We start from the raw sequence: 21,456 nt of genomic DNA, 5'->3' as shown, positions 1-21,456 counted from the left end.
GAAGAACTCAGTGGAGCACACACTTAAGACTCTATCTGTTTTTGAAACTCAGGCTGATAATAATGCAGCGATTATGAAGGTGCACGAGAAATTATTCATAGAGCTCAAGCGTTTTTTTTATTAAGGCACACAAACCCTGTAATAGTCATTGCAAAACCTGCCAACTGGTACAGTAAGGACTGTATATAGGCATATCAGAAATTGTCCCAAGCTATTAAAACAAAATCAATGGAAAAGGTATAGTTTGACAGGGCAAATTACAAGAAAATTCAATACAGAGCTAAGAAGGAGTTTGATGAAAAACGATGGGAGGTACTTCTGCATGCAAGTAGAGGAAATAGGATGCAGAATTTTTGACAAGCATTGAAGTGGGGTAGTGAGTAACATAGACAAATTCCTGTCAATTATGTAGCACCAGATCAGTGTATCTCACATTATCAAGCCCAGTTGGCTGTTGCGACGGATAGTATGTTTCAATGTCCATTTTTAAGTACCGATAAAATTGGAACCTTTGACCTAGGGGAGGTAGGAAGAGCTTTAGACTCCATACCCAAAGGTCGAGCTCCAGGCCTGGATTGTATCCCGGCCGACTTGTTTCGGCATGACAGAGATTATTGGCTAAAATATATTCACATTCTTGCTAATGCAAATGCCAGTGGGGCACACATCCCAGAATCGTGACGTGGGGCAGAAATTTTACCTATATATAACAAGCATTTGCAATGCAATAGGTCTCGCATTAGGAAAGTTTGAGCTATTGGTCTTGGAAATGACAATTTTTTTATTTATGTGTTGGTTTTAAAAATAGCTAAATGAATTGGTTTGTCATTTACAATGCCAATAGTTATAACTTTCGCAAATGTGACACCTATAGCATTTGTAATGCAACATGTTTTGTATTTACGTGACTTAGATGTATTGACATTACAAATAACAATGGTTTTTAATTTTTTTAAAATAATTAATACTTAAATAAAAGTGATTGTAATTTATAATGGCCATAGCTTCAACTTTTGTAAATAACTTTTGTGAAGATTATGTTCAGTGTATTTTATTGTGACGAAAATCCAAGAACAGAAGTGAAATATTAACATCTTTTTGTGACATTTGTAATAAAGCTTGAAACCTTGGGAGAACATATTTGAACCAGTTGTTGTTGAATGGTTGCACAGATTGATGCTGTGATGGCGCGGAGTGATGTCGTGGTGGCGACGAGTGATGCTGTGGCGTTCAGTGATGCTGTGGTAGCGCATAGTGATGTTGTGGCCCTGAGTGATGCTGTGGTGGCCCTGAGTGGTGCTGTGGTGGCCCTGAGTGATGCTGTGGTGGCCCTGAGTGATGCTGTGGTGGCCCTGAGTGATGCTGTGGTGGCCCTGAGTGATGCTGTGGTGGCCCTGAGTGATGCTGTGGTGGCCCTGAGTGATGCTGTGGTGGCCCTGAGTGATGCTGTGGTGGCCGCGAGTGATGCTGTGGTGGCCGCGAGTGATGCTGTGGTGGCCGCGAGTGATGCTGTGGTGGCCGCGAGTGATGCTGTGGAGGCCGCGAGTGATGCTGTGGAGGCCGCGAGTGATGCTGTGGAGGCCGCGAGTGATGCTGTGGAGGCCGCGAGTGATGCTGTGGAGGCCGCGAGTGATGCTGTGGAGGCCGCGAGTGATGCTGTGGAGGCCGCGAGTGATGCTGTGGAGGCCGCGAGTGATGCTGTGGAGGCCGCGAGTGATGCTGTGGAGGCCGCGAGTGATGCTGGGGAGGCCGCGAGTGATGCTGGGGAGGCCGCGAGTGATGCTGGGGAGGCCGCGAGTGATGCTGGGGAGGCCGCGAGTGATGCTGGGGAGGCCGCGAGTGATGCTGGGGAGGCCGCGAGTGATGCTGTGGAGGCCACGAGTGATGCTGTGGAGGCCGCGAGTGATGCTGTGGAGGCCGCGAGTGATGCTGTGGTAGCGCATAGTGATTCTGTGGTGTTCCAGAGTGATTCTGTGGTGGTGCTGAGTGAAGCTGTGGTGGTGCTGAGTGAAGCTGTGGTGGTGCTGAGTGAAGCTGTGGGGGTGCTGAGTGGTGCTGTGGTGATGCAGAGTGATGCTTTAGTGGCGCTGAGTGATAATGTGGTGGCGCTGAGTGATAATGTGGTGGCGCTGAGTGATAATGTGGTGGCGCTGAGTGATAATGTGGTGGCGCTGAGTGATAATGTGGTGGCGCTGAGTGATAATGTAGTGGCGCTGAGTGATAATGTGGTGTTGCTGAGTGATAATGTGGTGGTGCTGAGTGATAATGTGGTGGTGCTGAGTGATAATGTGGTGGTGCTGAGTGATAATGTGGTGGTGCTGAGTGATAATGTGGTGGTGCTGAGTGGTGCTGACTGATGTGGGTGGTGGTGCTGTGGTGGTGCTGAGTGGTGCTGTGGTGGTGCTGAGTGGTGCTGTGGTGGGGCTGAGTGGTGGTGCTGAGTGATGCTGTGGTGGCGCTGAGTGATGCTGTGGTGGCGCTGAGTGATGCTGTGGTGGCGCTGAGTGATGCTGGGGTGGCGCTGAGTGATGCTGTGGTGATGCTGAGTGGTGCTGACATCTGTCTGCCCACTCCTGCATGGGTGGTCTGAAACTGTGTAGGGCAAAGCCTACTCCATAGTCCTTGAAGGATTTATTTTTTATTAATTATACTGAGCCGTAAAAAGAATGCGTTCTTGGGAAAGGAAAATGTCTTAGTAAAATAGGGATGGCTAACCGGCAGTAAATATAAATGCCCAGTTTATTATTCCATGCTTAACACTGCTATGTTACAGATTTTCATAAGGGACTAACTCTGATGAGTAGAGAAACTGAACAGTTTTGCAAATCAGAAATAATGAGGTGGTAGCCAGAAGAAGACACTTCAAGATGAATATTCTGCACTTTTAAATTCTCTTTGCAAAGAAGGTTGCCCATGCCGCTTACTGCAATTTAATGTTCCACACAAACGTTTCAAATATTACAAACTTGTTTTCAGGTCACCAACAATGAGCATTCATAAATCCAAACAGAAGCAACAAAAAGGGTTTTGCAAGGGGGCACAAAGAATCCGTAGACTATGAATCAGGAGACAAACTGTGACACTAGACTGAAGGGAAGAGGAACTAATGGTCGGGGGAATTACGAAGGAGCAGCTTTCGGCGGAGTTCAGGGTTCGGAGGGGAGGGTTTACAGTAGGGGTTAGTTCTGGGAGCTGCAATGTGTGGGGTGAGGACTGACGGAAGCGAAAGGCTGCGGGTGGATTTGGGGTTAGTACTGAGGGAAGGAAAGCTGCTGTGAACTGTGCAGATCGTTACCAACACTCAACGCCCATATAAACCAACATGACTGTGGATATTGGTACACGACATGAAGAGAGGGCCTGCTCACTGAAGATTGCAACCCAGCACTACGCTATTGTTAAATGAGCCTGGGTCATTTAGTGCTGCTCTGTGAAAACGCCAACTAACACTGCACACATGTTAAGCAATAGGGTAACTGCTGCACAGAACCCAACATGAAAAGGTGGTTGCTCTGTGCCAATTGTTACCAATGTGCCAAGAGGTCAATACCAACGGGAAAGTAAAGAAACAAGCGTAAAAGATCGGGAGCCAAACTGTGACACTAAATGACAGCTGTATTATGGAGATAACGGTACTTTAGAAGCGCACATATGAATCACCATTGTCACGTATCCAATGCAAGAAAGTATGTGATACATATGACAAAACCTATACACACGTTATTTTCTATTTTGTCAGCCCTGAAGAGTCGTGTTGACTCACCATAACACGACGAAACACGTGTTGGCTGATTGTGGACCGTTGCTACGGTTGTGGACTCATTAAAACAACCCACCTACAAGGAAAACGCACAAGGATCTGCATCTGTTTATTTTTGTTATAATAGCATTTTATCTTGTTATACATGAATATCTGGAGTTACACTTTGTTTTGTGTGTGCGAGAGCATTGCTGTGCCAAACTGTGACACTAGACTGAAGGGAAGAGGAACTAATGGTCGGGGGAAGGACGAAGGAGCAGCTGTTGGCGGAGTTCAGGGTTCGGAAGTGAGGGTTTACAGTAGGGGTTAGTTCTGGGAGTTGCAATGTGTGGGGTGAGGACTGACGGGTGGATTGGTTTAGTGCTGAGGGAAGGAAAGCTGCTGTGAACTGTGCAGATCGGTACCAACACTCAACGCCCATATAAACCAACATGACTGTGGATATTGGTGCATGACATGAAGAGAGGGCCTGCTCAGTGAAGATTGCGACCCAGCATTACGCTAATGTTAAATGAGCCTTGGTCATGTAGTGCTGCTCTGTGAAAACACCAACTAACACTGCACAAATGTTAACCAATAGGGTAACTGCTGCACAGAACCCAACATAAAAAGGTGGCTGCTCTGTGCCAATTGTTACCAATGTGCCAATAGGTCAATACCAACAGGAAAGTAAAGCAACAAGCACAAAAGATCGGGAGACAAACTGTGACACTAGACTGAAGGGAAGAGGAACTAATGGTCGGGGGAAGGTTGTATTGGGAGTATTTACTTTGGTTTCGACAACGCCATGCAGCCTTTCAGATGTATTGTGTGGTAAATTCATATCTGCGTAACTTTAAACTTCTGAGACTTAAAACGGACTGCTAGAGCTTAAAAATCGCCTGCGTGAAGACCATGTTACCACAATTGAAAACAAACTCAAAGCTTAAAACAAGCCCCTTTATTGCAAATAAAAATAAAGCCCCCAGAGCACGCATGTCAAAGGTGTTGCTCCGGGGTGTGTGTGCGTAGGGCTCGCTCTGGGCAGCACTGGGAGGCACTGGGGCTCGAGGCATCATTTTTCAAACTGAAGCCCACTTACCGCTGGCGCTGCTCTGGAGGCTGAGGGCTGCATTTTCATGGATCCCCCCGTGATCTTCATGGCGGCGGCCGTGATGCATGGAGCTCCTTGGATCGCCAGCCGCAAAACTGAAAGCGTGGTGGGAGTGCACGAGACGCCGTTGCCATGAGTGTGCACATCGGCTATCCCGGCGCAAGTTCCGAGTCTGAATTGGAGACTGGCTCACGCGCGCGACCAAATACCATTGACAATGCTGAGCGTGTGACCATCTCTTGTCTCTCCCATTGACTATACTGCGCGCGTGGCCATCTCTGTCTCCACTTGTTGTCGGCTGAGCCGACGACTATAGTTCCCGCAGTGAGAACGCGCTTCGCGCGCTTTTCGCAGACTCTACCTAAAAAGGGGGATTGCACATGTCCGGGTAATTATAGGCCAATAAGTCTATTTGACTCCTTACAGAAGATTAAAGCCAGGCTTGTGCTGAGCAGGATTCAATCATGGGAAGGTGAAAACGTTGTTTTATCCCCACTCGAGTCTAGCATTTTACCAACAAGTGAGCACAATAGATCAGGTCTTTAGGTTCATGATGGTGTACTGGCCCACGGTAGTGATAGCGGGGGTACCCTCTGTGCATCTTTTATAGATCTTAAATCTGCGTTTGACTTGGTGCCACTCAAAAATCTATGGGGAGTACTTTAAGATCTTGGGATGCCAGTTGAACTTCTCTCATTGATCATCAAGCTTCATGAGTCAAATTTTGCGCAGGTACGCTGGGGGTCGCAGGTCAAGGTCACAGACATGTTTGAGGTATCGAAAGGGGTCCAGCAGGAATGTGTTATGGCCCTTACACTGTTTTTCCCCTTTATTAATAGGGTTGTACATTACTATTTGTCACATCCAACGAATGCATCCACTCTCGCGGGTGTGAAGTTTCTGTTACTAATGTTTGCGGATGCTACCCTCATCCTGTCTAAGACACAAGCTGGGTTGCAGTGCGCTCTGAATAGATTCAAGACCTTTTGTAGTGACCATGAGCTGGTGGTCAATGTTGACAAAACTAAATTCATGACATTTCACAAATATAAAATGGTACAAGGGAAGAGTTTTAATGAATAACTTTCAGTTGGAACAAACAGATGTGTTAACTTCTTTGCCGGGGTCACCCCAGGTAAGTAAAGTTGGAAACCCCAGATAGATCCTATGACTTTTAAGCATGTTCAACTTGCATGGGCCCTATTGAAAGAGCACAGACTGTCCCAAACGAAGCCGGTACGCCCTGCATTAACAATTTACAACGCAAAGGTCAGGGCCTCTATTTTATATGGAGTGGAGTTATGGGGCTTCGAAAATGTCTCCTTGAGAACTCTAACAGGCCTCCCCAAATCAACCCCCCTCAAACCATTGTATCAAGATCTAGGTTATTGTTCCCTGGAGGGTGTAGTCCGATTCAGGCCACTGGCATACTGGAGAAGGATCTAGACCACTCAGGAGCTGGTTCACTATGCAAATGCTCTGAAAGATGTAAGAGGCGCTGATACTTCAAACATTATCCCATGGCTACAAAAAATCAAGTGTACCCTGGTGGAAATGGGATATAGACATCTGTGGGAGAATCCCGAAAGCAACCTATTTCCAACCAAAAAACTATTTAGGGAAGCCTATTGGGCGATGGTAAAAACAAGGTCCATGTTACGTATCAATACCTCTTCACTTACCGGTGTCTTTATGGATCATAAACAAGACACTAAGCTTGAGAGTTACTGGGGCCTCATACTAAAATCCCGAGACCGAAAACTGTACCACCAATTTAGGGTTATCTCTCTTCCGTTAAAATAATTTATGCAAAAATGGCAAAGTCCACTGTCCACTAGATGTGATTCCTGTTCACTCCAGGATGAAACAGTTTCCCACATCCTGTTTGTGTGTCCAGCTTATAAGCGCCCCATGAATAAATGCCTTAAACCCATTGGTCTTAACATGGGTACAAGATCTAGCATAGCTGCATACCGCATGTTGAAAACCAATACTCACGAATCCATTGTACTGGCAATAGCCAAATTCCTGACCTGGATGTGGGTAATTAGAGCTAAGTATTTTAAGAATAAAGGATTATCGAGAGGCTCCCTAGGAATAATTGAGTGATAGAGCTTTCATCATTGTTCGCCCACTGGGGTTTAGTGCTCATTAGAACATGTAGATAGCTCTAAGATGGTTCCATCTACTAAGTTTTACGATCTGCCCTCTATGAGTTAGTCTATGAGATGTAATTTTGATCGTCGTATTTTATAGTTTTATCGTTCTTTATATTAACTTATTAATTTATTTAATAATCTCTTATGGATTCTTTTTTCTTCTTTCATGAGTCGGTTTTTATGAGTTTTATGTATTTTTGTATAAAGTTTTTAACTGTTGTGTTGTTACCATATGTGTCTTTAATGATTGTACGAATCGAAATAGACGACATTGAATTGAATTGATAGTTATTGTTTGCACCATGAACCATAACTAGCAAATTTCAGTGGTTTCATACATTTGAGCCTGCACCATAGCTCAGTTTTAGCTATGTTTTCAAATACATTTTTATGTGCTTTTTTTAAAAATAGTAATTTGGGTTCAAAATTAGGATTAAGATATATAATTTATCACTTATGATAACATACTTTCCAAAATCCACAATATCTTCCCAGATTGATAATAAATGTGTATTTCTTCTTTCAAAGCATTTCAACCAAAATGTAAAAGTACATGCAAGTTTGGGAAGGAAACACACCATGTTAACTTTCATTATTTTGCTATGACTCCATATCTCAGCGAGGAATGTACGACTGAATCCCGCATGAGTTTAGCACGCATGCTTTCATCACACCTCCATTAGAGCGAATGTGTCCTCAGTACACATTCATTCAGCACCTAAGTTTTTATAATGACTTGCCTTAGAGGGGCGCTGGACTTTGGAATAGGATCATTTACTATTCCAACTCCAGTCTGCAAACAGTAGAGAAGGTGTTGGACTTTTAATCCAACACGATTCCACCAATGCGCCCCTCTAGAGCAAGTTGTGACAACTTGCGTGCTGAACTAATGCGTGCTAATGGCGCGTTTGTTCTATTGCCGGCGTCGTGAAAGCACAGCATGATTCTGGCTTCGCCCTAAAGAATATTTCCCAAATTTAATACCCTCTGCATCCCTGTCCTTTTGCTTTCCTTAGAGCTCCTTTCAAATCCCTAATTGTGGACCGGAGTGATTCCAACCAATCACATTGTGTACAGAAATCAAAATGTGATTAACAGCAAGACTTAATGAGGATATAAAAAAACCTGCCTGGCACCAGTTTTGTGTAAATTTGTCCCCTGGGTCAAATGTTGTATGCAAATCAACTAAATGTCTTTGCAATGGGAAATATGACTGAACGATAACTACCGAGAGGCAACTGTCACTGTGTCATATAAATCAACATATAATAGGGTCTTTCAGCCGGCCCTCTTCTTTCAGTAGTCTGGCTTTGTCATTCTCACTTTCATTTAGTCATCCTACTTCAGCCATTGGCTAACTTAACAGTAAGCGACAGCATTCTTCTCTTTCATGATAAACACGTCCACTTACAAAGTAGTTCCTTTTAGTTCTAGGGACTTCCATGGCAGTATGTTCTTTTTGAGACGTGATCCATATTTCTGCTTTTAGCCCGTGCTTCTTTTCATATTTGCGAGGGCCCAGAAGCTCCTCTAACAATAACGTTTTATAAAAACCATGACAAAACCAGCATTGACCAATACAAATGGTAGTCAGGGAGCAGCAGACCTATTGACATTGCCAAAGCTAGTTTCATGTGCCCATGTGAAAGGCTCGCTTGAAAGCAGGATGCTATATCTGTTATATTATGATGGATTTTCATTCAGTTTTCGTATTGCCTTCAAAGTCTAGTTTTGTGTCTGTGTAGCCTCCTAATGTTCATGATTTAACAGCTAGGAGAAGCCCCCTCCAGTTTAAGTTAACTTCATCCTTCTGAGAGTGTGGAGAGAGAGTAGAACAGAGGAGTCGAAAAAATGAGCCATAGCTCCCAAAATCACTGTATGCTCAAGCTCATTTTACATACAGTGCTGAGAAGTGGACCCTAAGACTTTTGAGTGCTGTATTGAGCTAGGATGGTAGGACTCCTAGTACACAAGTAAATATCCACTCTGCCCATGCCAGAAATCTAGAGAAGGTTGCATCCTACTTCTTAGACAAGCAGTGATCTGGAATATTCTTAAATGAGCAGACAGGATCAGTATTTGCAAAGGACCAATCAAGTGTCAAAATTATGTGTTTATGGTATTATGTAAGAGTGGTAAGAAACTTATTTGACTTTGTAATATTTTTCCTTTGTAGCCGACCACACAGCAGTCTCCTCAGGATGAGCAGGAGAAGCTCCTTGACGAGGCTGTTCAGGCCGTGAAGGTTCAATCATTTCAAATGAAGCGATGCTTGGTAAGATGTAAATTGCATCTATGATGTAGAATCAAGTTAAAAGAAATTATTCTACCCACAAGCTCAAATATTTTAATATTCTGCTTGCATTTTGCTACGTGAGCCAATCCCCCTGTCATTAGCTTTTAATGTATAATGGTTATTCCTACTTTATGGAAATTACTTTATTAGACGCTGATTGGGGAAATGCAAGTTTATCCTGTCTACTGAATGTTAATTTCTTTTGAAAAGCGGGTATTTCTGTTTGCTGTGCCCTTTGTACCTTGCGGGCCAAGACCACCTGACAGAACCTGTGCTGCATTATGATGTGTGAATAATGAAATTCTGTTCCCTGAAGAAATAATAAATGAGCATAAGAATATCTAGACCGGTGGCGAATCAGACTTATTAAAGAATTTAGAAAAAACAGCATTGAACAGCTAGATGTGTTATGAACTTTTCTGCACACACAAGGAGATAAAATAAGGACCATGTTACACAACAATTGAACATTGATTAAACGAATATGGCACAGATTTACAGTTTTCAAATCATCCTATGAGAAGAGTCCTAATTTAAAGTGATGTTGATTTAAATCCAGATTGATTAATTCAAGATTTGTTACATCAGAAAACTTGTAGATTAAAAAATATTAGTTTAAAGAAAAAGAACATAACCCTTTGGCAATATGCAAACATTACTTAAATACAAAATCGTGTTAACATACTCTGGGAGAAAAAGTTATAGTTGCAAGATATTGCAGCATGTGAAACAGCACTTTGCTTATATGCAATCACTTGCCTGTATAAATTATACTTATGAGGATATAGGAGTAAAATAGATGTGACAAAACAATGGAATGACCACCGATTAAATCTCTGTCCTGATAATCAAAAATCGCCATTTGCCTGTCACAAAAGGAAGAGTTATAATTTAAATCAAATCACTTTTTCTTTTTGTTGCAAACTTGCTCATCACAGAAGGACTATCTTCATGGCCCATCAAATCACATCGCACATACATGGCATTTGAATGACAAGAAGTTGAACTGCAAACATTTAAACCTTAGGATCCGCGAAGTCAGTTTTACGGCCCATTGGAAATATCGAACCTCTCCACCCACCCCTCTACTGCCTGTGAGCAGTTCAAACCTACACCTAATATGACTCCCCAGAACCCCCCTGTGTGACTGTCAAGTTCCCCAAATCTTTTTCCACTTCTTCGGACTGCCCCTGCTATGGTAGATTGTTTTTCTGCTCTCATACACCAGTCTAGGTCTATTTGCCAATCTTGGAGTCCAGGGGGATTAATGGAACCCCAGGCCTGTGCTATATTCCTTTTTGCCACCAGTTAGAAATGGGGGTCTCTAGTTGGCACTGGCTGGCGCCACTGTCCAATCAATCACAACATTTGTACAGCGCGCTACTCACCCGGAGGGTCTCAAGGTGCTGGGGAAGGGGGTCCGCTACTGCTTGAAGAGCCAGGTCTTGAGTTGCTTCCTGAAGGAGAGGTGGTCTTGGGTCAGTCGGAGGTGGATGGGGAGGGAGTTCCATGTCTTGGCTGCCAGGTAGGAGAAGGATCTTCCTCCGGTGGTGGCTCTGCGGATGCGTGGAACAGCGGCGAGGGCGAGGACGAGGCTGGTCGATCGTAGCTGGCGGGTGGGAGTGTAGAAGGTCAGGCGGTTGTTGAGGTACCTGGGGCCCAGGTCGTGGAGGGCCTTGTGTGCTTGGGTGAGGAGTCTGAACGTGATCCTCTTGCTGATGGGGAGCCAGTGCAGGTCTCTCAGGTGTCCGGAGATGTGGCTGTGTCGGGGGATGTCCAGGATGAGTCGTGCGGAGGCGTTCTGGATGCGTTGGATTTGGGTTTGGCTGTGGTTCCGGCGTAGAGGGTGTTTCCGTAGTCTAGTCGGCTGGTGACGAGTGCTTGGGTGACCGTCTTCCTGGTTTCGGTGGGGATCCACCGGAAGATCTTTCGGAGCATGCGCAGGGTGTTGAAGCACGAGGATGAGACCGCGTTGACTTGTCTGTTCATCGAGAGGGAGGAGTCCAGGATGAAGCCCAGGTTGCGTGCGTGGTCCGTTGGTTTGGGTGCGCTGCCCAGGGCAGGGGGCCACCAGGAGTCCTCCCAGGCGGAGGGCGATGAACCCAGGATGAGGACTTCCGTCTTGTCTGAGTTCATGAGTTCAGTTTCAGGCGGCTGTTTATCATCCACTCGGCCACGTCGTTCATCCCTTCGTGTAGGTTGGTGCTGGCGGTGGCGGGGTCGTTGGTGAGGGAGAGGATCATCTGGGTGTCGTCGGCATCGGAGATGATGTTGAGGTTGTGTTGGCGTACGATGGCTGCGTGGGGGCTCATGTAGACGTTGAAGAGGGGGGGCTGAGTGATGATCCTTGTGGTTCGCCGCAGATGAGGTGGAGTGGTGTGGCTCACTGGTTAGAGGCGGCAGACCCGAGAGCAGAGAACGGCCCGGGACCAGGGTTCGATTCCCGACGCGGCAGGGTCTTGGACCAGGATCAGCGGACTCGATAATTCTCGCATCGGTGCCTACTCCAACCAGAGATCAAACTCGGCAACTCTGGGCATTAGCTTGCCTCATCTCCACAACGGCCCCTCACAAACGCCGGGGATGCCTGGTTTCACCTTGGAGACTCCCAGGAGGGACTATCTCACAGGGAAAGCCAGGACGGGTTCCCCAGCGGTCTATAGCGCTACGAGGCCTGCGGTGCGGGTAGAAGTGCGCTTTACAAGACACACACAATTACAATTACAATGACTTCGGTGGCCTCGGATCTGAACGGGGGGAGGCGGACTCTCTTGGTTCTTCCGGCAAGGAACGAGATGATCCACTCCAGTGCCTTCTCTTGGATTCGGATGTTGCTGAGGCGCTGCACTAGGGTGCGGTGGCAGGCAGTGTCGAACGCTGCGGAGAGGTCCAGGAGGATGAGGGCCGCTGTTTCCCCGTTGTCGAGCAGGGATCTGATGTCGTCGGTGGCTGCGATGAGGGCGGTCTCGGTGCTGTGGTTGGCTCGGAAACCGGACTGCGAGTGGTCGAGGGATCCGTTCGTCTCGATAAAGGCGGCAAGCTGTCCGTTGACGGTCTTCTCGATGACTTTGGCAGGAAAAGGGAGGAACGAGATGGGATGGTAGTTCTTGAGATCGGTGGGGTCCGCTGATGGTTTCTTCAGGAGGGCGCTGATTTCGGCGTGCCTCCAGCTCTCCGGGAAGGTGGCGGTGTTGAAGGAGGAGTTGATGATGTCCCGGAGTTGGGGTGCGATGATGGAGTCGGCCTTGTTGAAGACGTGGTGGGGGCATGGGTCGGTCGGTGATCCGGAGTGGATGGTGTTCATCGTGCGGATGGTGTCTTCGGGGCTGACCGGGGTCCAGGCGCAGTGGGTGGTGGTGGGGGGTCTGTGGTCTGTGCGCCGAAGCTGTTGTGTATGTCTGCGATCTTGCTGTGAAAAAACGAGGCGAGTGAGTCGCAGAGGTCTTGTGAGGGAATGATGTCGTTGTTTCCGGCGCTGGGGTTGGTGAGCTCTTTGACGATGCTGAAGAGTTCCTTGCTGTTGGGCGTTGTCTAGTCGTTCCTTGAATGCAGTCTTCTTGGTGGTGCGGATCAGCTGGTGGTGTTTGCGGGTGGCTTGCTTGAGGGCGGTCATGTTGTCTGTAGTCGGGTCGTTGCGCCAGGCTTTCTCGAGGGTGCGGCATTTCTTCTTGGAGTTCTTGAGTTCATCGTGAACCAAGAGGCTTTCTTGCTGCCAGGTCTGCTGGGAGGGGTCTTCAGTGGTGCAAGGTCGTCTGCGCAGTTGGTGATCCACTGTGTGAGGTTGCTGGCTGCTTCCTTGGGGTTCGTTGTGCTGGCGGGAGGGTTCTGGCTAAGGGAGGTGGTGAGCTGGTCGGTGGTGATCTTTTTCCAGCTCCTGCGGGGAGCCTGTTGCGGGTGGTGGTGTGTCGTGGTTCTTCTGAAGCTGAAGTGGACGCAGCTGTGGTCTGTCCAGTGAAGGCCGGGGGAGTGGCTGAAGGAGATGTACTTGCTGGAGGAGAAGACTGGGTCAAGCGTGTGGCCGGCGTAGTGGGTGGGGGTGGTCACCAGTTGCTTGAATCCGAGGTTGGTGAGGTTGTCCAGCAGGGTGGTGGTGTTGCTGTCCTTGTTGTTCTCCAGGTGGAAGTTGAGGTCCCCTAGGAGGATGTAGTCAGCGGAGGGGAGGGCGTGCGGGCTGATGAAGTCTGCGATGTCTTCGCTGAATTGTGTGCGAAGTCCTGGGTGTCCAAATAGGGACCCTTCTTCCTAAGTCAGGGCAAGTGGGTCACCCCCTTTGACAACCCCTGCTCAACCCTGTGGTAACGTAGCATGAGCAGTTAGGCCTATCTCAGAGGCAGTGTGTGAAGCATTTATGACAACGTACAATAAGGCAGTAATGACTCCACAAAAGGACACAACTCAGGTAGGTATAGAAAAATAATATCTTTATCTAACAGTTTAACTCAAAACTCTCAAAGCGCTTCAACAACTACAATATACGTCAACCCGTAGGGACTCAAAGAGATAACAACATATTCACCAAAGCGTAACACTGACTGAGCCCATGGACGGAGCCTACGTGACCCGTTGCGCACCAGGTACCTGTCACTGAAAGGGGAGACAGCACGCAGCTTTTCGAAGAAGCAGAGACGATGACAAGCGGACTCCCAGCGGCCACAATACGGGGCTGCAGAGGTCCGCAGTGTGCACCCACACTGATTCGGGCAGTCAGGGACAGGTGGGTTCTCAGGAGCAGCACGCGGCTGCGGCGGCCTGAGTCGGGGGTGGCGAGGACTCTCGTCGTGCAGCTCCGTGGTGGGCCCACAGCGGCAGCAGCTCTCTTAGCTGCGGCGGCCCACAGGACATCTCCAAAGGGGATGCAAAGTTGTCAAGGGTGCAGGCGCTCAGCAACTACAGCTCTCTCTTAGCTGCGGCGGCCCGCGGGACAAATTCTGATGAGGCAAAGTAAGAAAGGGTGTGGGCGCTCAGCAGCTAAAGAGCTCTCTTAGCTGCAGCGGCCCACGCGACAAATCAAGATGATGCACAGTAACAAAGGATGGTGGGCACTCAGTGGCTGTAGCTCTCTCCTGGCTGCGGCGGCCCACAGGACAACTCACGGGGGTGCACAGTAGCAAGGGGTGTGGGCCCAAAGCGGCTACAGCTCTCTTGGCTGCATCAGCCCAACCAACAAATCACGGTGGTGCACAGTAGCAAAGTGTGTGGGCACTCAGCGGCTACAGCTCTCTTGGCTGGGGCGGCCCACGGAACAAATCACGGTGGTGCACAGTAGCAAAGGGGTGTGGGCACTCAGCGGCTACAGCTCTCTCTTGGCGGGGGCGGCCCACGGGACAAATCACGATGGTGCACAGTAACAAAGGGTGTGGGCACTCAGCGGCTACAGCTCTCTTGCTCGGCTGCGGCGGCCCACACGACAAATCACAATGGTGCAGAGTAGCAAAGGGTGTGGTCACTCGGCGGCCCACACAACAAATTACAATGGTGCACAGTAGCACAGGGTGTGGCCACTCAGCGGCTATACCTCTCTCTCGGCTGCGGCGGCCCACACGTCAAATCACGATGGTGCAGGTTCCGGCGACTCTCAGTGAGGGCAGCTCTCCGTCAGCTGCAGCAGCCCACATGGATCCTGCGGAAGGTTGGAGGGTACAGATTTAGGCGGGCTCTCAACGGCGGCAGCTCTCGTTTTAGCTGCAGCGGCCCGCACAGGTTCAGCAAAGAATAATTCAAAGGTTCAGAGTCAGGCGGGCGCTCAGCAGAGGCAGTTCTCTCTAAGATGCAGCGTCCCGCACAGGTTTAGCAAAAGTTCAAAAGATGCCCAGTCCGTGGTCCTTACAGTAGAATTAGAGACTCCAGATTACTCGACGGGGCCTCACCTGCAAGCAGAACTCCTCGCACAGGAATTCCGACGGCTGACTGGGTGAAGTCTAATTTCCCTGAGACTTCGGCAGGAGGCTCTCTCGATTTAGGCCCTCTGGAAGTTTCTTCGTCAAGATGGGTGAAAGTTGCAAAGTCCTTTCCTCTGTTTACTCGGACAGAGTTTCGTTTTGACATCCAGAAGGAAAACCCTTGGCCAGAGTTCCAGCGCAGCATTTTATACCTACAAAATCTTTGTTCTCTAAGGTTACAAATCACTGACTCCAGTTAGAACCAGTTTGGTGGGGTCAGGAAGCACTTGGTTTACGAGGCGACATCCTGCCCTTTCAGAATGAGGGGGTCTGCTAACAGACACCCAGTGGGAGGTGGAGCCATCATTCACCTTGCCAGGCACAGCCCTGCTCGGATCAAAGAGTCACCCCTCCCCACGCTTGGAATACGGACCTCTCTCTCTCCAGCCAGGTCTGTCCCAGCTGGCCCTGCTGCTCCAAAACCAGATGTCCAATACCCATACTCTCAACAGCCCGAAGTAATGCTTTAAACAAGAAACTGCTGCGTTTTCAGGAAAGTCATTTCACAACATATAATACCTAAACGATCCTAACTACAAGGTGGCCCTCCCTGGCTTTAGCATAAGCATATCAAACTCGCAGTTCCTATCAGGTTCCTAGTGCCGGATAGGGTGATAGAAAGTAATCCTTAACAAACGTGCTATACAGATGTAAGCATTAGAGTTATCCTTATTCACACAGTCATTTATATACATGGAGCATTCGCGCTGTGGCACTGATTAGCAGTGGCACGTCGCCCAGAACATCAACATCCAGCCAACATACAAGACAGGAAGAGTCACTGGGGAAGGGAGACCCACGCCAATGATCCCAGGTCTAACACCACCCCAGCCAGCCATGCTTTATGATATTTGGGGTATGCCTCCTCCCCAGAGACCATCAATAAAAGCCACTTTCCATGCATAGGGATCACTAGATTCAGCACCCCAGTAATTGCTTGTGTGACCTCATTCCAATAAACTTGTATCACAGGGCATTCCCAGAGAATATGAAAAAAATTATCCCTCGCCTTCACATCCCCTCAGACATAAAGATGTGGATGACTGCCCAATTTTAGCTATAACTGTGTCCTGGAATAATATGAGCGATGAAGTATCTGGAGCTGAACCAGTCGGAACCCTGACCGGATTGCCACTTTCTGCAGGTTCTGTATTGCCTCCTGCCAATCCTCATCCTCCATGGCCCGAGGTTCCCTGTCCATGTCTCCCGGAATGCCACCAATGGGTCCGGCGAGTTATTAACCAGTTTGCGATAAATCGTGGAGAGATGACTTGCATGGCAGCGTTATTACAAAAAGCCACAAAACACTATATGTGGTTAGCAGTGAAGCTGGAGATTCATTAGACCCTGAAGTGGGTGCAAACATATAAGAAAGATGGAACATTTCCTACAGTAAGCAGGATGGGGTGATGGATTTTTGTTCAATTATCATAGAAATTTGGACAGTCTTTGTGTGAAAAGGGAATGAATCCATGAGAGAATGTAAATAATTGTAATATTTTATATTTGCACAATACTCCACTGTGGAATAATATTTTTCAAACCTGAAACGATTTGGAAGTGATATTGGTTGAAAGATTGAGTATTTCAGTGGAGACCTGAAGAATGAATTCCAGATATTGGTATGGATTTATGTTAAAAAAACAAACAATATTATTTCAAATTCAGTGGAGTTTGGCCGTGATTATACTCCGAAATCTTCATATCCTGTTTAGTGGTAGGAGGAATCTTCACGTTTGGGCATTTACACCAAACGGCTCCCTGCTTGGTCACCTACAAACGGCCACATCCGCCGCCCGTATCACTGCTTTTTGGGGACGTGAAGATTCCTCCTGCCGCATTGCCCATGGGGCACACTTTCAGTAAATGATAAATCCAATGGTGTCTCCTCTAAGAAGGAGCCACTAGCAACTTGGGGAAGACTTTCCTACTAAGTGCTCCGACAAATCACAGGTCGTATCATTAAATGACACTACTCCCTGTATCTGTGCACTTTAGGGTGCCCAGAACAGTGAGTTGATTTTTCTCCTTGGTCCTGACGAATGCCGAGCGAACTCAGCTCAACTGGCAGAAACATGTTGACCGTGTTTTTATAATATTTTCTTTACACTTTTTCAAATGGGACTTTGTGGTTCAAACTTACACAACCCGGTGTAGTCCAGAAAAATTTATGTTTTTCGATCACTGTTTTTAACAGAGTTAGAGCTACCCTCTTATTAAATAATTTTGAGGAGTAGTGCGTACTCTTTTTAGATTCACTTTCACTTCCCTAGCGACAAAAGGGACCCAATGAAGACAACTGGCTACCAGTGTTCCACTGGGGCCTGAGGGTCCTTTTAGCTAGTTCTTTGAACACGTGCACTCTATCCTTTCCAACTGACAATAATAGCCTTGTCTAACAACTTAGCGGTTTCTAGTACTAACTTTGGCTAGTAGAGTTTGTCTGTTGTAGATACTAACACTCTCCTGTTGTTTGAGTTATACAATCGCAAGAAGACCAGGAAGAGGGGATCAAAGCAGCTCAGAGGGTGTGCTTTTTAGGATCCCCCTTGAGAAGAGGAAACCAAGCCTGATGCAGCTTTTGGCCAACCTACATTAATTCCAGCATTACCCTGACTCAATATCTATAACAAGCGATAACGATTCCTCAATGAAGCGTATATCAATAGATCCATCACTAGTAAAAAAAAAAAAAAACGTGCTACAAGGAAGAAACCCCAGCTCAAACAAAGTATTGAAGGAACTGAATCTCGCTCTTCCAGTCACTCAACTCCTCCTTCATATCCAGATAGAATGGAGTATAAACCTTCATGGGCTGGAAGAAATAAGATGGATCTAGTAAAGAACAAAGACAAGGGCAGCATCCCCTCCGTGGTAGAGAAAGCCAAGACAATAGCCCATTCCACAAAATCGTATACAGATCTGCCGACTGTATGTCTAGAAGGTACGGTACAGGAATCAGGAAAACCAACATATTCTCTCTTCTCCTTGGGAGAACTCAAGGGGGTGCACAAAACCAATCTTTTAGAGCCAGCCAACCGGCAATTGACGACCGATGATAAGTACCATCTGCCATGGCGATGGAACCAGCTTCACTACATATTAAAATACCAACAATGTCAACAGAACCAGAGGAAAAAGTGACAGACGTACCGGCTCACACTATATCATCCGCTACTATCAAGAAAAGGCTAAATTAGATATTATGTGAGCTTCGCGAAATAAAGCTTTCCCAAGAATCGGCATACAGCAAAACGAATGAGCAATTGGGCCAGCTCAATGAGAAATCCCACCAGCTTTCGACCCGCTTGACATTGGTTAAACAGAAGGTATCCACCCTAGAAACAAACAGCAACGATCATGGAAGTAATCGAACTAAACTGCAAACAGAACTCGACGATCTTCAGGTAAAATTGGATGAAGTTGAAAACCGTGCTCGACGCTCAACCTAAGATTTATTGGCATGCCCAAAGATCGGGAAGCAGGTCAGGTAGCGGTCCAATTAATAAATAAACTGGTGCTTAAAGTAGTTCCCCCGGAAAAAGCAAAAGACATTGGTGACCTGACTATCAACAGAGCACATCGAGTGCCAGCAACTTGTTCTGCAAATCCCAAATTTCCAAGCACAATCCTGGTTAATTTTGGAGATTTTAGATTCAAAGAAAAAATCCTGTCTCAACTAATTAAAAACAATGTGTTTACTGCTACAGATAACTTCTCATTTAGAATTTATTCAAATATGTCAATTTCAGCAGCACAAAGACGTAAAGATTTTGTTGGAATGATTGATACAGAAAAATAAGCTAAAAGTCCTGTATGAAGGCAGATCATATGTATTTTAGTCAGTAGAGTGGGCGAAAGATCTTCTTCTCTCAATCAAGGAAGAGGGGACGAATAGGAAATAGAATCCATATTAATAAAACATTTGTGATAAAAATTGGCATGTGGAAGATAAGGAACAATATTGATACTTTTTGTCTGTCCACTTTAGTCTCGCTCAGGGATGACAGGCTGTGTTATACCATCTCCTCCAGCAGGAAGCTCCTAGTACCATGTCAAGGTACAAATGTAGGGGTTCGGGGGAAGGTGGGGATACTCGTTTAAGGGCACAGGGGGTATGGGCCCATGACGGGTAGGGGCCCGATCAAAGGGGAGGGGGAGGAGATGGGATCACTTCAAGGTGGGGGGGAGAAAAGAAGAAGGTAATCACAGACCTAACTAGGAAATTCCAGGATCGGATGCAACCGATTTAATTATGAGGGTAGAAGAATAAGAGATATAAAGGGAGCTAACAGATCTGAAAGAGATAGCCTGCCCAAATGGCTGCAACTGGTGCTATGTAAAGCTCTCTGATACCCGATTCGGGTCAAGTTTGCGCTATATAAAACTCAGTTAACCGCATCGCTGCTGCGGTGATTTTTGCGCTGTCCGGCATTTTTAAAAATACCGCGTTACATGACGAGCTCAGCTCGTCATCAGCACACGCCACCCGTGGCTGATGACGAGCTGAGCTCGTCATCAGCATCGAAGGGGTTAAAAAAAAAACTAAACTGAGAGCCAGACTTCAATGGCAAATCGGCCTTACGTGATTGTTCTGCAGAAGACTCATTTAAAAAAATATGCCTCCTCCCAAGTGGCCAAAGTTCATAAAACAGGACTTTTTGGCCTCAGCCGATGCAGCTGGAAGGGGGGTCACATTACTATTCACATGCTACTATCAAGGGGAAACCCTCCAGGTTATGAGCGACTCTTTAGCTAGATGGGTGATGGGAAATCTGAAGATCGGGGAACAGATCGCATTATATGTTAAGGAAACATCGGGAATAGGGAGTTGGTAACGCATTCTGCAGCGATAATTCTATGAGCAAACAGTCCCAAGTGCCCTTTTAAAAATACATAAGTCTACTGGGTGTCGAATGGATGCAGCGTTATAGAAGGACTACAATAGATGGTCCAACAAGGCGATTCGTTGGGCGAATTTTAAAAGTATGGCGTTTCCCTCTAAATGACAGCTATATTATACCCCTGATAAACTCCCAAAAATGTTCTCAGAAATGTCATCAGCCTGTTTTAGATGTAATCATCTAAGAGGGCACTGGTTTCATATCTGTTTTTCCTATTCCAAAATGTCCGATTACTTGTCTAGGATATTCCAGTGGCTCAGCAGGCAACTCAACCCAACTCTAGATCCCCATCCTTGGCTATTTAATTTGGGATTTCCAATTTAAATTTAACTGTCCAACAAAAACTGTTTGTTTTTATTGCTTCCTTGGTAGTCACATCTCTGAAATTGCAAAACTGGAGATTGCCGGATCCACCAAGATTTCCACAATGGGTAGCCAAAATGAGACAAACTAAAAACACGGAAGAACTCTATTCCCTTAGAATAGGGGATGCTCAAACATTTACACAATCTGGTGAGAACATAAAATGCTTTAAGAACTGTAGTGAAGAGGGGAAGAATAGACTTATATAAGTCATCATTAGTAATGAAGAGCCTTATGATAGGTTATTACAGTACATTACAAGTTATTCCTCCAAAACTATTGATTATGGGTGATTAATTGAATAAATAACGGTTTAAAAAAAATGACATCAAGCAATGAGCATTAACAGTTCAGGCTCCGTGCCCTGGGCACTGCTGGGCAGATTGCAGTTTGCAGAGCTGGAGAGTTGACCAAACACCAACATATAGCGAGCCAGGCGTAGGTGCGTGGGTCACGCATCGCCTGCCGATGAGTGTGCCTGTTCTGACTTCATTTTATGGAGGTGTGCAGTTATGTCCGCTTTTGCCATCCCTGCAGTCTGAGTGGACTTTGCGTGGCGGGAATGGCCCAGTTTGTGGACAGTACGCCATTTGGGCCACCATCGGTCCAGATGCATGGAGGAAGAGGTGAGGGCACCCCCCTCTTTGGGGTCCCCCGGAAGGCCAAGGACGGATCTTGTTTTCTGTGAAAGAGCAGCCCAAAGGGGTGAGCCCACTGGTATTTGGTATTTTGAGATCGTAAGTGTTCAGTTATAGGTTTAAAGTTGTCTCTTCTTCAAGGTAAGGGGGAGAGATCTTAGAGAATTTGTATGGTGTAGCCTCTGAACACTAGGTTCACCTTACCCCGTGCCTCCCGAAGCACAGTTTCTTTGTCTTGGAAGAAGTGGACCCTGGTGAGAATGTCCGGATGGGGCATTCGGGTGCCCTGGGGCGGCGCCAACTT

The 21,456-nt window shown here is 46.8% G+C and overlaps 1 protein-coding gene across 1 annotated transcript in view; it reads left to right on the top strand.

Annotated features, from left to right (window-relative positions):
• VPS35 (VPS35 retromer complex component) overlaps positions 1-21,456 on the top strand; it is a 526,314-nt gene that overhangs the window by 102,240 nt on the left and 402,618 nt on the right. The window contains exon 2 of the mRNA XM_086945112.1: positions 9,189-9,287. Within this exon, the coding sequence (XP_086801238.1) occupies positions 9,189-9,287 (99 nt within the window). The remainder of the gene's footprint in view (positions 1-9,188; positions 9,288-21,456) is intronic.

Source organism: Lissotriton vulgaris, chromosome 12 (genome assembly GCF_964263255.1).
Source record: "Lissotriton vulgaris chromosome 12, aLisVul1.2, whole genome shotgun sequence".
NCBI classification, from domain to species: Eukaryota; Metazoa; Chordata; class Amphibia; order Caudata; family Salamandridae; genus Lissotriton; species Lissotriton vulgaris.
The sequence above is the reverse complement of the archived record's forward strand: the minus strand, read 5'-3'. Positions and strand labels throughout refer to the sequence as shown.